Raw genomic sequence first — 16,781 nt, 5'->3', positions numbered from 1 at the left:
ATGGCACTTCGTGGTACCAGAAGTGTGCGTACTGCGCCTGAGCGCATAAGTAATATAAGTAGAAGTCTGGTACTTTGAACCCCCCCCTAGCATATGGCAATGTCATGGTGCGCAGTTCCATCCTCGCCTGTTTGCCCGCCCACAGTAAACTAAGGACTAGCGTCTTGATATTGCGGAAGACAGCAGCGGGAGGTTTTATTAGGATATTGTTAAATAAATATAGGAATTTCGGTAGAAGTACCATTTTTACTATCGCAGCCCTGTCCGCCAGTGAAAGTGGAAGTCTGTTCCATTTTTTAACTTTGTCTTCCAGGGCTGCTATCGTCCGCCCGTAGTTCGTCCTAATGACCAATTCAGGGTCTCTGTGGAACCATATTCCCAGATATTTTGTGGGTTCCTCTTGCCACTCTAATGGATAGTCCAATTTGGTCGGTTGTGTGCTGTCTGTTAGCGCCAGTAAAAGGGATTTATCCCAGTTTATCTGTAATCCTGCTTGGTGACCGAATTTTATATACTCTCTCAGGAGCGGATTTAGGTGTTGTTCAGGGTGTTTAACGTATAACACCATGTCATCCGCGTATAGTGAGATATGTATGGGTCGGGAGGGCATTTGAATCGCTGAGTGATGGTAATGTTGCCGGATTTTGCAGGCTAGTGGCTCCAGCACTAAAGCGAAAAGCATCGGCGAGAGTGGGCACCCTTGCCGAGTTCCTCTGCATATTTGTATGGGTTCTGATATGTATCTGTTTACTCTGATGCGTGCCGTCAAGTTTGTGTAGAGCATTGCTATCCATCTCTCAAATATCCACGGGAATCCCATGCGCACCAGTACTGCGTGGATAAAGGGCCAGCCAATAGTGTCGAACGCTTTAGCAGCGTCTAGTAGCACTGCCACAGCTTTCGTTTCCGGAGCCAGATAATGCGCTAATGCGAACAGTGTGCGGGTGTTGTGTGTGGTGGCCCTGTCTGGGATAAATCCCGACTGATCAGGCCTGATCAACATCGGCATAAGCGGCTTTAGCCTGTCTGCCAGCAGACTAGCTATGATTTTGGTGTCTACATTTAACAATGATAGGGGACGGTGTGAGTCACATTTATCTACTTCTTTGCCCGGTTTCAGCAATGCAATGAGCAAGGCTTCCCTCAGAGACGCCGGCAGTGTCTGGGCCTCATGTGCCGCCCCGTACAAGTGTACTAAGTGCGGGGCGAGTAAGTCAGCGTACGCCTTATAAAATTCCGCTACAAAGCCATCCGGCCCCGGCGCTTTGTTGTTAGGTAAGCGTCTAATGGTGTCTGTGACTTCTTCTACAGTTATGGGGCGTTCTAAGTATTTCCTATGTCCATCAGCTAGCCACGCCATCTCTATATCCTCCATGTACTTCAATAATTCAGCCTGTGACGGTGAGGGGTGTGCCTTGTATAGTGTGCCATATGTGTTCATAAATTCTCGCAGTATACCCTTGGTGTCCGTGACCACCTCCCCGGTGCTGGTAGTTATGGACGTGATATTTTGTGGTGAGCATATCTTTGCGGCCAGTTCCCTGCCGGGTCTACCTCCTTCCCCATACCGTCTCGCAGTAGCTCGTTTAGTTACATATTGTAGCTCGTCAGTTGCAAATTTAGCATGCTCCGTCAATAGCACCTGGATATCCCCCAAAATTTTGGTGTCTCCCGTCTGGGTGTATGACTGTTCCAGTGTTTGAATGGCCTGTTCACGTGTGTGCAGTTGCCGTCTGATATCTCTGAGGATGCCTGAGGTTGTACTGAGACAGACTCCCCAGATTGTAGCCTTAAAGGCCTCCCATAACAAACCCGGGTCTTCCGTTGTTGGGCCGTTAAGATCAAAGTAATCCCCTATTGCCTCATGTATTGTAGTAACGTATACTGGGTCTCTCAGTGCCGCTGCGTTAAATCGCCAGGTGAAGGGTGGTGGGTCGTAGTGTGGGATATCTACTTCCAAAAGTACCGGACTGTGGTCCGATATTGTTCGGGGTAAGTGTACAACATCTAACACCCATGAGAGTACATCTTGTGTGCCCAGCCAGTAATCTATCCTGGACCAACTGTTGTTCGCCGCGTTTATATGTGTCGCTGTCGTCACCCCTGGGTTACGTGCCCTCCACAAATCTACCATATGTAGGTCTTCCATGGCGTCCCGCAACAGTGTCCTGGCATTCCCATGTTGTTCCGCAGTGTGTGCTGTTCTATCAAGAGCGTCTTGCATCGTGACATTGAAGTCCCCTCCCCATATTACGTGAGGCGCCTGCATGTCCGTGATGGTGTGCCATACCTTGCTAAAAAACCCCGGGTCATCCACATTAGGGCCATATGTGTTCACTAATAGAATCTGTTGCCTTCTAATCTTGCCAGCTATTACCACGCTCCGCCCAGCTGTGTATCTGTGAATGTCGGTAATTTCAAAGCCCGTACCCTTCCTAATCAGTATGCTCACTCCCCTGGAGTAAGATGAGTAGCTAGAGTGAGTTACCGATTCAGCCCATTTAGCCCCCAGTTTGGAAGTGCCGTTTCGTTCTAAATGCGTTACCTGCAAGAAAACGATGTTAATTCGCAATCTATCAAAATAAGCAAACAGTCGCCTAATTTTCTTTGGGTTGCCCAGACCCCTCACATTCCAAGTGAGTAATTTCAGCGAGTCCCTACGCGACATGTGTATGTATTGGGTGATGGATTATCCACTTCAGACGTTTAATCAGCGTTCCATACCGTGTGTGCATAGTTTTATACCTTACAGTATTGGAACGTGACAACGGCATTCGTTGATTGCAAACATTATATACATGATAGTACATGACTAAGGAGTTCGCCATGCTTCTCAGACACAGAGGCTGCAGTCGGTTAGAGTCTAAGTTACCCGCCCTCCCCCCACCCACTTTAGCACCCAAACTTTGCCAAAGCCATCCCTGAATTAACCTTAACAGTAACTTTAGTATAGTTAGACTTGAAGTGGGGCGCACCCTCCTGGGGGTGTCGCCAGGTTCACACATCTCCATCCACGTGGTGGATGTGGACAGAAGCTTAGTGCATTAATATTGAATAGCTTGCATGTTCCCTTCCGTCCCCTCCCTCACCCCATGCAAGTCCGCAACCGCACCCTTCGACCTAGCTGCCGATTCGCAAGTTTGCCGTGTCCTGAGTGTTCAGCACCTCGCATTACACTTGCACGCTTCAGTTTCTGCTGTCTCTCTCAGCTGGATTTCACTGTACTCACTGCGAGAGGTGACACCTCCGGTGCAACCGATCAGCTGCTCCATGCACGGGGTTTGTCATTGGCCCTCATTCCCGCATGCAGTGGGAGAACAGGGCCGCCCGTCGTCTTACTGGGCGCTCAATGGCGTACTGATCGCAGTCCGCCTTTTGGCATTCGGCAGCCGATATACATCCACAGCTGGGTGTACAGTAGTTTTTACCATTGTCTTCGCTTGTGGTCCAGTGTGCCTAAGAGTTATTCTACGTCGCTGGTTCGATCGATCCTTTCCTGTGATTCCCTCCGCTTTCCCAGTTTCTTGACGTATTCCTGCGCCGCCTGCACTGTTGGGAGTATTACCGGCTTACCCGCTGACATGACCTTGAGTTTTGCTGGGTAGAGCATTGCATACTCTAGCCTCATATCTCGTAATTTTTTCTTCATCGGGGCAAACTCCTTGCGTGCCATCTGTACCGCCATAGTGTGGTCTGGGTAAAATTCCAGGTTATTTCCTTGATGCGTGATTTTGCCCATTTCCCTGGCCAACCTGAGTACTGTATCCCTGTCTCTGTAGTTCAACAACCTTGCTATTATCATGCGTGGGGCTGCTCCCGGTTTAGGTGTCGGTGCCAGTGATCTATGAGCCCGCTCAACAAGGAAGACAGATGAGAGTTTGTCAGCTCCGAAGACCTCTTTTAGCAGTGTTTCCACATAGGTCTCCATCTTACCAGTGTTTGTGGACTCTGGCAGGCCAGAAATGCGTACGTTATTCCTCCTGGACCTAGCTTCCTGGTCCTCCACCTTCGCTCGCAGAGTCTCTAGCGCTTTATCCTGACCACTGCACGTTTTCAACGCAGCCCTGGAGTCGTCTTCTGCTTTTGAGATCCTTTGCTCCGCTTCCGTCAGCCGTCCATCGTGCTTCTCAATCTTTGCCGCCATGTTGTCGACCCTCAGCATCACGTTATCCAGTTTGTTGTTCATTTCTTGTAGGCTCTGCTGGATCGCCTTCAGGACAGTCTCCATTCCCGTGCCTTCAGTCGTCTCTCGGTCACCCTCAGTGTCTGGGGTGGTCGCGTTATTCTTTCCTTGCTTTCTGGTCTCGAACTGTAGCTTGGACTGTTGCTTGTCCGGTTTACCCATGTCGGCCACTTGTGTCCGGGGGCTCTGGGTGTGCGGGCTAGCGTGTTTCTGGGCTATCGTCACGGCTGTGGTACGGCGGGCAGGTGTTCGGGGTCTCAGCAAGGTAGTGGGTTTACTCATCAGCCATCTGTCGGTTGTTGGCAGTTGTAGCGCTACACTTATCCCTGTCAGCACTGGCTTAAGCAGCCTTCCCAGGTTCCATGCGCCTTTACACCCTTGCGCTTACCGATCTGAATATGGAGGCTCCTAGGTCCGCTGCTGTGCCGTTTCTCCTGTGATGCAAGTAAGTGCCTCCCTCAGTGCCACGAGGTGATGGTCGCGCTCCAGTCCGGGGCCGTTGTTTTAGCTTCTAGCTAATCTGCGCTATTGGTTAAGGCTTCAGCCGGGACGGGACGTGCACTACCCGTTTGCCTGGACTGCCCTCTCAGCAACACTGTTTTCGCGCCTTTTTCTCCCTCGCAGCCGAAGCCTCCACCCAGTCGTTTTTAGTAGGCGCACTCTCGTTTGCTGCCCATGCCGTATCCCGCCATCAGCCACTTGCCGTGTGTCTCCCGATCCTGAGACTGCGGTGGTCATCTCGCCTCACTCGCTCGTGCCGCCCTTCCTCTCGGGACCTCGGGTTTGCGATCCAGCTCCTCCGCCATCTTGCGGTCGCTGGAACGCACGTTGTTTTCAAGCACTTTTCTCGTGCACTAGGGCTCACCTCCAGACTACACCGGTGCGTCGATGTCGGCGCTCCGCTTCTGGTACCACAGTGGGTCCGGGTATCAGTGGGCCGGTTGTTAGACTTTCAGAGGCGGCGGCAGTCCTGAGCGGCGAGCGCGGCCATTTTGTAGTGGCTCTCGGGTCCTCGTCCACTTTTGGCCGACAATGTCCTTTTACGCCGCTGTTTCTGCCTCGCAGCTGCAATCACTTAAGCGCTGAGGTTTCCGATTGCCATATTTGTTGTTTTCGCCGCTGTTGGGGTGTTTTAAGGGGGCGAAAGTCCGCTAATTAGCTTCCGCCCGGCGGAGCTGCCTTTCTCAGCCAGCCATCCCGCAGTGCGCCCTCTAGCGCCCCCCTACAAGGGATTATTTACATCTGACAGGGCCCACTGGACCACTGTCAGTACCATCACAAAGTGAACTTACTAAATGTAGAACTTATCATAAACATAGAACACAACCAGTGAGTATTGGTAATCACTGTACTTAGCATCTGCCTGTAACATAAACTACATTATGCACAGCATCACACCAGGCGCGAATTACCTTCTGCACCAACCTCCCCATCATAAACACATGAGGCAACCATCTCACCAGTCTAAACGCATTGGAGCCTATCCTCCTAAGTATAACTACATTAGGGAAGAACTCTCACTAGCATAAACCATAAAATGCGAACCAACCTCATAATCATAAAACACATTTAGAGGTATCAACACAGGTGCGTAAATCATCCTACAGGAATCACATTTTCTAGCACCCAAAATCACTGTAGGGCCTGGCGCCCTATAAACCTATCAATCCCCCTGTCCACTGGCCATCCCAAAAGGGGCTCCAATGCCCCATGTCCAAAGAGTCAGGGCTGCTGTTAGGCAGCGAAAGTCAAGGGTTCGCAAGCTGCTCAGGCCTAAACGTTGCAGCTGCCCACTACTTGCTGGGCAGCTGGGAAAGTTAAATATGAGGCATGGGCTCTCAATGGCCCTTGAAACCAATGTGTCCCACGTTGGAGCCATCTGGCTCTGAAAACAAACATGTCTCCATGGAGCGCACGGGCTCCTGAAATAACTATGCGCCAATAAAGAAAAAGAACTTGCCCCAAAGCACTGTGGAGCGCACAGGCGCTTTAAATAAAATATGCCCCCGATGGAGTCACGCAGGCTCTAAAAAATAAACATTCCCATGAGGTGCAGCTGCCCTCTGCGAGTGGGGCAGCAGGGCGAAATGCGGCTATGGGGCCTGGGCACCTCTATGCCCTCACATTGATGCCATCAAGGCTCTAAAACAGATATATTCCCCCGTTGGAGTGGCCCGCTGCCAGGTGGGGCCGCTCAGAAGATAGGCACCGGTGCCTCGATCTCACCTCCCCTCTGCCATCCCACTCACCGGGCTCTCTCTCTCTCGCCTGTGGGTGGGAGTTCTCCTATTTTCCTTGCCGGCTCCTCTTCACCCGGGCCCCCTCCTGGGACCCCGGACTCTGCACGGAGGATGTCTCGCTGCTCTCCTCTAATGCGGCGGGGGCAGGCACCGACAATGTGCCTCGGGCCCCCTCCACCACGGTCACCATGCTGCCTCTATCTGAAGGGCTTTGCCATTTTCACCTGGGCCCCCTCCTGGGACCCGGGACTCCTCTGGAATTACGCGTGGCTCTCCCTTCCACATGGGAGCCCCGCATCACATCATCGGACTACCTCTTCTCCGGCGGCAACAGGGCCCGCCAAAATCCCAGGCAAGGCTTGCCTGACTTCCGGGTCGCGCTACACTGGGGATTCCCTCTCCTTGAAGGGCAGCTCAGCATTGCGGAGCCCTCGTGCTCCTCTGAGGGATAATTAAAATAAATCGTAGCACTCACGAGGCACTAGGCACTAGCTGCAGAAAGACAGTCCCTCCTAAAAAGAAAAGAGCAAGTCCAGCAAGAGTTCCTTTAGGGATCAAGGGGCAATGCAGGGCAGAAGGGTCCCCAAAAAGAAGTCCTCCAGGTATCCAGGGGCAGGGCAGGGCCCAGGGAGGCAAGCCTTCCCCTTAGCCCCAGCAGCAGCACGCCCCTGGTAGATTCAAGTCCACAAACAAGAACATTTTCATGGGGTCATAGCCCCTTCTTTTATACAGAATTTTCCTTTGTTCTGCAACTGTAGGGCAAGGGGAGAATCAGATACAACTGGTTCAGGAGCACTTTGTTTTGCTCAGCTTCCCTCTCTATTCACAGGACAGGCCAGGGACATCAGACGCACCACAGGAGGTGGAGCCAGCATTGTGAAGGGAAGGCCCAGCCCCATTTAGGTCCCAGGTGCAACTCCTCCCTCCCATCTACATGCACATCTCTGTATTCACCACCGGGCAGACTCATCCTGGCTCCTGGAATTCCCCAGCCCTCTCAGCTCCTGTCAATCACAAGCCAGACAGGCAATTCACATCACACAGCACACAGAAATGCCAACTTCTAGAAGTGGCACTTCTCCACCAGTCACAATAAATCTGCGTACACCATTGCGCAGCATTTATTCTCACGAGTTCGCACATACCAAACTCTCTCCTGCACTCCTCTCACATCAGGAACTACCATGGACACACACATCCCCCATGCATTCATATGGGAGGGCAGGCCAGTCTCACTAAATGTAACACAGAGCGCACGCACTTTACACTGGGACACATTGCTAAAGTGCCTAGAGGCCAAAAACTACTAACACTACATGGGAAAAAAGGCCAGGATAAATGCAAAACCTTTAGGGGTGTACCTGCCAAAAGGGCCAGGTTCAACAATACCCAAAAGGGAAACAAAATGAAAAATAAAATGAAACTTGTACAGAGGAGAGGGCTGAATAGGAATTGACAGAACCACCTGAGGGAGGAGTCACAGTGCGAAAAGAACACAAGTGAATCTGAAGGGGGGGTGGCAAGGGCTCCCCATTAATGCCATGTTTCCCTCGCCTGATCGTCAGAACTCTACCTGACGAGCACCCATAATCTACTATCACTTGGTTCAACACTCAGGGCCCTCTGGGGACCGCACTGGACTGCCACGCCTAGCACCCCCAGGACAGGCCCCCAGTTCCGGCCCTGCCTCCTCGCTATCAGTATCCACAGGTGTCTCCCATGCCACCAGTGCCTCTCTCCATTGTTCAGCTACTGGGTGCTTCCACAGTCCCTTGGTCCCAGCTGAGAACTTTACCTTCTGCCCCAGCCCACCTGATGACATCCCCATTCCAAGTTTCGAACTGAGGCCCCCTTGGAGACCTCCATTCCATTGCTATTCTGCAATTAGCAAGGCCCAGTGTGACATCTATCAGCCTATTCCTAACTTTGCGCTTTGGTGGCCTAGGGAAGAGATCCAGTAAACAAGTCTGCACTGTGTGGGCCAGCACCCTGCCCAACACCACACTAAGCTTGCCCAGGAATGCCTACCAGAAGGGATGCCGACCGCAGCAATCCCATGTCATGTGGCCAAAGTCTGCATCTGCATGCATGCATCTGGAGCATTGTCGGGCTTCCCCCCCCCATAAGTCACATTAAGGAGGTGAGGTGTCATGTAGGACATGCTTGTATATTTGAATTGTATGTATTTTAAATGTGTATTGCGGGAGATCTTTTTGGGATAATGCAAGACTCTGTGCCATTCTGAATCTGTAAGTTCTCTGCCCCGACTCTGTTCCACTTTGCCCTTAACCCACTCGGGACCCACGGACGTTGCTTGCAGCGTGGTATATAGCCATTTCACTAGATGGCCTGCTGTACCAAGGCTGAATAAGGCATGTAGTACAGGTGCATCTCCGGTTCTTCCCTCGCTTTGTTCCATAACTGCACACACATGCGCGTCAGGTCCTTATATTGTACAAATTGTCGTGGGGGAAGTCCACAGTCCTTGATCAGCTCTTCAAATGGGAGCAGGACTTTGTCCAGGTAGCAATCTCCAGCATTGTCCAACCCTACAGCTGACCAACAAGCCAATTGCTTGCTCGTGATTATAACTTGGGGGTCTCCATGCGGTAACCCCACGAGGGGCAAAATGGGGGTGTACCTGGTGGATCGCCGCTCCTTACTTTGGCACCGCCTCCAAGTTTGGAAGGCTGTGCGCTGCAACAGTGAACAATAAGGGGTGGGCATTACTTGGATTAGTAGCTTGGGGATGGGACTCCGGATACGATAAGCACGTACCCTCCTCGTTCACTCTCTCGCCATTGCGCTAGCCACTGAAGCTGAGCAGCGAGCATTTAAAGTTCAAAGTTCGGTACTCCGAGTCCTAACCCCCCTTCCAACATAGGGCGTTGTAGCATTTCAAGAGACACCCCACACCAAGTCTCCTAGAAAGGCATTCAAGGGGCGGAACCAGCTGCTTGGCATAAGGACCGGGAGATTAACAAAGAAATACAATAGCAGAGGCAGCATTACCATTTTAGATAGAGTGATCTGGGCCATAATGGGTAGTTGCAATGTGCGCCAAAAATGTACACAGGAACGCAGCGACCACAACGCCCTGCCCAGGTTCCCTTCCTTCAAATCATCCAAGGAGTGGAAGATGTGTATGCCTGGGTATTAAAATGTACTCTGAGTCCAGAGTATGTCGGCCATCAATGCCTCTGATCTGTGCAACGGTGCTGCTATTGCGAACAGATATGTCTTAGCTTTGTTGACCCGAAGGCCCGAGAGAAGCACAAAGTCATCCAGGATTTGCATGGACGTGGAGGTGCCAGTGGCTGCTTCTGTCAAGTATTTCAGCAAGTCGTCAGTGTATAAAGAGATGTGATGCAACCACCCTCCCATAGACAAACCAATCCCGTCACCTCCCTGGCGGATCCTTTCTGCGAGGGGCTCGATTTCCAGGGCGAACAGGAGAGGAGAAAGGGGGCCCCCCTGCCTAGTCCTGTGGGATATCTTATACAGAAAGATGTATATCTTAATGAGCATGTGCTACAACCAGCAAAGACTGTGGGTTCTGACCACTTTTGTTTGGTTTGAAGTCCTAGGTCTATTGCACTGGACCATATCCTCGGAAAATAGGATGTCAGCAGCTTCCCATGAGGAGAAGAACAAAACAGCAGACTACCTGAGCAGGGTAACACTCAAGAATCATGCGGGTACTCTGCTCGGCATGATGTATGTGTATTGAGAAATCTGGATATTCATCTTTTCACCACAACGGACATTCAACTTTGTGTCCAGTTTTGCTCAATAGAGTTTTCTCTAGAGAAGTAATTTGGAATGCATTGTTTTTGTAAAGGATGTTGAATCTGCATTATGCCTTCCACTGATGCAACCGTTTTTCACACATTTTAACTCCAGGTAGTTTTGTTGATCCTGATTGCCCTAGCTGGAATTTACTGTCTATAATATTCAGATCAGTTGTGTCTGAACATCGGTGCTGGCCACAGCGAAGGGATATTTAGTCTCAAAAGGTGGCAGTCTATTCGACTTTGATCCAGAGACATGAAATCAGTATGCTTAACTCTTGAAAAGAGAGCCTTTTCTGATTATTAAGGACGCTTTAGATGTTTTATTGTCAGCACGTAGAGCATTGATTCAGGAGGTTGTTGTACTGCTAAGTTATGGACTGAACTTCCTGAAACCAATGTAGCCCAACACAGCTAAACAGAGCAAAGATCTACTCTAAAGCAGCATCAGTTAAGCACAGAGCTCAGCCAAAGACTATTTCTTGTATGTGCCCAAAAGGGCAAGACCTAATGGTTTTTAAATTGCTTTTTTCTCTTTGAACTGCAGATGACTTGTCAATATTTTCAAACAAAGAAACATGCATCTCTCTATCAAAAATACATGATCCGGGAACCTGTGGAAGTGATCAGTTTGATCCTCTCTTACCTAGAAAAGAAGGTAAGAACATTTAGATATAAAAAGCCAAAGCATGTGCAAATTCATACCATAGATGATTTAGAACTGTGGAGACGGGAATGTCCTATGCATTGTGTACAGCCATTATCCCTGTAGGGGGTGCCCAGCTGAGAGTACCGGGTATCCTGTGTTTAGATTTTATGCCCTAGACTCCTGCTAATCCAGAATGTATCCAAGACCCCAATCCTCTCACTGAGGCCCCCCTGGCGGAATCTCCGACAGTCATACAGCTCTTACCATCTAAATGTTTAAATATATAGCGTTACAAAGAATTTCATAGAAATTTAAATTGCTAAATATGTCAAATTTGTTGTTGGTAGTATTTAAAAATAGATTTTTTGTTTAAAATATCGTAGTAGAAATGTGTAGATACTGTTCCCATATTTTTCTTTCATGTGATAAATGTCGTGATTATTAAAAAATGGAATTTAAATTGAGTTATTAAAACATACGATATTATAAAAAAAATATTAAAATTACCTATGTCATTTTTATTGTGTTTAGGTTGATATTCAAGAAATATATCTCATTATATAGAGAAATCTTTATTTTATTACGAATAGAAAAAGAATGCCATTTTCTTGCAAGAAATCTCTTCTCATTTATGCTCTTTGGTGGAATTCTGTAGATAAAGGTCCTGGCTATGGACAAATATATTACGTGTACTTGCTTGGGGGCATATCAACAAGGACCTTATCTCTGCTTTTTTGGCTTTAAAAGCCAAAAAAGCTGAGATAAAACTAGCGCCCTATCAGCAACAGGGTGCTAACACGCAAATTTGCATGTTAGCACCCTTTTACTCTACGCTTCCCCTTGCAAAGGGGGCGTTCCAGAGTAAAATAATAGGAGAAAATGTCGCGAAGCAACATTTCTCCTATTATCAAGGATATCGTTAACCCTGTTAGCGATAAACAAAGCAGCGCTAACCGCGGTTAACGCTGCTTTTTACATCTGGTATTTTCCTGACTTAGCCATGATATCCTAAGTAAGGTGGCTATCATGGCTAAGCATGTGTGCTGTAGACTGCGCGCTAGAGCGCACTAGCAACCTTGCTTCATCTAGCACCCAGACTCTCTCTGTGAACTCACTTACTGCTCCCATGACTAAAGACATGAAAGGGAGGCTTGAACACTCCCCTTGTGTCTGTTAATGTCAGGATGTGCACCAGGAGGCCGTGCAAATATGTCAGAAAGGCGCTGTTTCTCTGATTTGAGATCATAGTGTTTCAAGAGGCTGCAGTAAAGAGGCAACAGTAGGCAGTGTGAAATAGACATGTGTCTGATTGCTTTTCACACTGTAATAGGAGGGTGAGTATGTTGACTTTGGAACTTGGGAAACAGGTTGCAGTGATGATGCTCAGTGTTAAACCTGGCACCATTGGCGTGGGTCTCCATTACATTCTTACGCAGTTGCCTCCTATGTTTTTGCTATGTTTTTGCTAGTCTAAATGCTTTGGGCACTTTGCCACTGCTGTTCAGTGCCAAAGTGCAAGTGCTCCCTGTTGTAAATTGTTGTAATGGATTAGTGACTCCATGATTGGCTTATTTGATTTACTTGTCCGACCCTAGTACAGTGCAGCACGAGTGCGCAGGACCTGTAAGTCAAATGCAGCTGGTGGGCTTGCAGCACTGATTGTGCCACCCACAGAAGCAGCTTGTAAAATATAGCTCATGCCTGCCATTGTAGAGCCTGTGTGCAGTCTGGGACTGCCATGTCGACTTAGCAAGTGCACCCACTTGCCAGTCCCTTAACCTTCCCTTTTCTACTTGTTAGTCATCCCTAAGGTAAAGCGATACCAAAGGGGATGATGAACGGAGCGTTTGAGCAAATCAAACACTCACCCCCAGTCAACTGATCTGGGTTTAATCCATCATCATTCTTTAGCTCACTCCACCAAACCAGATCAGACATGGCCATATGCAAATCTGTCTGACCCTGTGCCTCATGGGAACAGTCCAGCCCGAACTGCCAAGCCATGTCTTCCCTGGACCGGAAACAAGCATCCTGGGACCGGTTTCGGGTTCATAACCCTCACCAGCCAAGCTATCTTGAATCCAGTGGCAAAGTGAGCAAGGGACCCACGTCTGGGCATACCCTGCCAACTTAGGGCAAACAAAGCAATACCGAAGGGGATGATGGACGGAGCGTTTGAGCAAATCAAACACTCACCCCCAGTCAACTGATCTGGGTTTAATCCATCATCATTCTTTAGCTCACTCCACCACCCCAGTTCAGACATGGCCATATACAAATCAGTCTGACCCTGTCCCTCATGGGAACAGTCCAGCCCGAACTGCTACGCCATGTCTTCCCTGAACCGGAAACAAGCATCCTGGAACCGGTTTCGGGCTCATAACACTCATCAACCAGGTTATCTTGAATCCAGTGGCAAAGTGAGCAATGGACCCACGTCTGGGCATACCCTGCCAACTTAGGGCAAACAAAGCGATACCAAAGTGGATGATGGACGGAGCGTTTGAGCAAATCAAGCACTCACCCCCAGTCAACTGATCTGGGTTTAATCCATCATCATTCTTTAGCTCTCTCCACCACCCCAGTTCAGACATGGCCATATGCAAATCAGTCTGACCCTCTGCCTTATGGGAACAGTCCAGCCCGAACTGCCAAGCCATGCCTTCCTTGGACCGGAAACAACCATCCTGGGACCGCTGGAATCAAGCTATCCTGGCTGAAGAGGGGTGAAACCCCGAAACCGGTCCTAGGATGCTTGTTTCCAGTCCAGGGAGGACCTGGCTTGGCAGTTTGAGCTGGACTGTTGCCATGAGGCACAGGGTCAAGACTGATTTGCGTATGGCTAGGTTCAAACTGGAATGGCATGCTGACCAAAAAAACAATGGATTTAGGCCCAGATCTATGTACTGGGGTGAATGTATGACATTGTTCTGCATTCTGTCCATCAACTCTTGTTTTTGTATTTGTCACCCCGAGTGGTACGGGTATGCCCAGATGTGGGTCCCGTGCTCTCCATGCCACTGGAATCAAGCTATCCTGGCTGAAGAGGGGTGAAACCCCGAAACCGGTCCTAGGATGCTTGTTTCCAGTCCAGGGAGGACCTGGATTGGCAGTTCGGGCTGGACTATTCCCATGAGGCACAGGGTCAAGACTGATTTGCATATGGCTAGGTTCAAACTGGAATGGCATGGTGAGCAAAAAAACAATGGATTTAGGCCCAGATCTCTGTACTGGGGTGAATGTATGACATTGTTCTGCATTCTGTACATCAACTCTTGTTTTTGTATTTGTCACCCCGAGCGGTACGGGTATGCCCAGACGTGGGTCCCGTGCTCTCCATGGTCCTGGAATCGAGCTGTCCTGGCTGAAGAGGGGTGCAACCCCGAAACCGGTCCTAGGATGCTTGTTTCCAGTCCTGGGAGGACCTGGCTTGGCAGTTCGGGCTGGACTGTTCCCATGAGGCACAGGGTCAAGACTGATTTGCATATGGCTAGGTTCAAACTGGAATGGCATGGTGAGCAAACAAAATGATGGATTTAGGCCCAGATCTCTGTACTGGGGTGAGTGTATGACATTGTTCTGCATTCTGTCCATCAACTCTTGTTTTTGTATTTGTCACCCCTAGCGGTATGGGTATGCCCAGACGTGGGTCCCGTGCTCTCCATGCCACTGGAATCAAGCTATCCTGGCTGAAGAGGGGTGAAACCCCGAAACCGTTCCTAGGATGCTTGTTTCCAGTCCAGGGAGGACCTGGCTTGGCAGTTTGGGCTGGACTGTTCCCATGAGGCACAGGGTCAAGACTGATTTGCATATGGCTAGGTTCAAACTGGAATGGCATGGTAAGCAAAAAAGCGATGGATTTAGGCCCAGATCTCTGTACTGGGGTGAATGTACAACATTGTTCTGCATTCTGTCCATCAACTCTTGTTTTTGTATTTGTCATGCCTAAGGTAGGCCCAAGGTACACCTGTGGGCAGGGTGCATTGTATGAGAGAGGTAGGACATGCCCTGGTGTGTTTGGCATGTCCTGATAGTGAATTACAGCCAATCTAATTTTTCACTATTGCAAGGATACCTGTTCCCATCGGCTAGAATGGGCAGTTTGATTATAACATCTTATAATCCTTACTGACCCAGGGAACCAGGTTGAAAAACAAGTTCAGTATGCCTGAGCTTGGAATGTTAAAATACATCTTTTAGTGTGGGTGATTTTACCATTCTTTGTTTGAAAATACCACTTTTAGAAAGTACGTATTTTCTTGCCTAACCATCCAGTATGCCTCTGCTAGGTTTATGTATTACGTGTCTGGTTTATGAGTGACAGGGGGCTGGAGAGGGCTTTGGCTCCAGCAGTCTGATGAGTAAGGTTTGGGCTGAATAGGACCTGGGTTGACTAGAGAGTAGGGGGGGAGATTTCCTTTCACTTGCCTGAGCCTACATTGAATAGAGAGTAGGGGGCAATTTATTTTCAGCTACCTGGACCAGGTCTGCTTTCAACAATGCTGTCTCCACCTCCTGCCAGGAGGATGCACCAAGGAGGACATAACTGGCTTGGGCTGGGTACAGACAATCTCTGCCTTCAGAGAACACAGAAATTGTGTGTTTAAAAAGAGGGTCACTTCCGGGAATCAAGACGAACCTTTGCCAAAGAGAGAAACCAAGGAAGCTGAAGGAGGAGACTGCCCCAGCATTGGTTACTATTTGGGGTTGGCCTGCAGTAGTTACTTATTTCTAAGAGGAGAAAAGAAACTTTGTGTGTACTTTATCATCTTGAGGAAGCTCTCCAAGGGCTTGAAGCTGAGCTTGCCTCCTGTTCTGAAGTACCAGGGACACAAAGACTTCACCACCAGCTCCCCTGAATTTCCTTGCTGGAAATTCTCAAGAGACTGCTGGAAGCGCTACGCAACGAGGAAGAAGCGTGTCGCCACTGCAGCTGATGCCGTCGCATCGGCGATGAAATGTGCCGCCGTGACAGCCGTTTGCCGTCGCAACACCAAAGAAGTGTGTCGCATCGCCGGAGAAGCATGCCGCCGACACAGAGGTTGCCGTCGCATCACCGGAGAAGCTCGTCGCAGGGCCTGTCGCGGCTCTAGAAACTACCGTTTTCGCCGCGCGGCCGTCGGGCATACACACATCGTATCCAAGTTTCCGCATTGCATCAAAGACGCCATCTTGTCGCATCGCACCGAATTGTCGCATCGCATCGAGGCGCCATCTTATCACATCGTAACCATGATGCAGTAAGAAACCGATGCATCCCCTCCTCTCCGTTAAGGAACCAACGCATCACCTCCCCTGCGCTGCAGTAAGGAACCGATGCATCACCTCCCCCGAAGCAAGGAACTGACGCATCATCTTCTCTGCGACCCTTTTGTTTATATTGCGTTACGCATCCAAAGTACTTTGAGAGTAAAGTGTCGCATTTACCCTCTACAATGATCTAAGCTATTTCTACCATTTGAAAGTCATATTTTTTAATACTGTATTGTGGATTTTTGTTGTTTGGTCTTGTGTTAAATCTAGATAAACATTACTTATTTTTCTAAACTGGTGAAGTGTCCATCTGTAGTGTTTTCCCCGTGTTACTGTATGTGTTCACAAATGCTTTACACACTGCCTCTGAGATAAGCCTGCCTGCTCCTGCCAAGCAACCAAGGGGGTGAGCAGGGGTTATTTTAGGAGTGTAGCCCCCTTACCCTGACTAGAAGTCTTGGCCCCTACTTGGTCAAAGGTACCTACCTCTGCCAACTAGAGACCCCCATTTCTAACACTCAGGTAAAGCACTCTACTACTTCCTGGTCCAGTTTCCACATTTGTTTGTAACTTTTGAGCAGTTTGAGCTAGAAACCATTTTATTTTTGCTAAAATCTGCAGATTATCCAGCAGATGATGGATTTTGAAACAGATCCCATTATTCC

General features: G+C 49.2%; 1 protein-coding gene across 3 annotated transcripts in view; it reads left to right on the top strand.

Moving 5' to 3' along the window:
• The window catches only part of LOC146809210 (putative methyltransferase DDB_G0268948), a 530,358-nt gene that overhangs the window by 219,615 nt on the left and 293,962 nt on the right, over positions 1-16,781 (top strand). For all 3 annotated transcript variants that reach the window (XM_085616026.1, XM_085616027.1, XM_085616028.1), the window contains exon 3: positions 10,762-10,872. In XM_085616026.1, the coding sequence (XP_085472152.1) occupies positions 10,762-10,872 (111 nt within the window). The remainder of the gene's footprint in view (positions 1-10,761; positions 10,873-16,781) is intronic.

The sequence above is a fragment of the Triturus cristatus genome, chromosome 7 (assembly GCF_964204655.1).
Source record: "Triturus cristatus chromosome 7, aTriCri1.1, whole genome shotgun sequence".
Lineage (NCBI taxonomy): Eukaryota > Metazoa > Chordata > Amphibia > Caudata > Salamandridae > Triturus > Triturus cristatus.
This window is presented reverse-complemented; position numbering and strand designations above follow the sequence as displayed.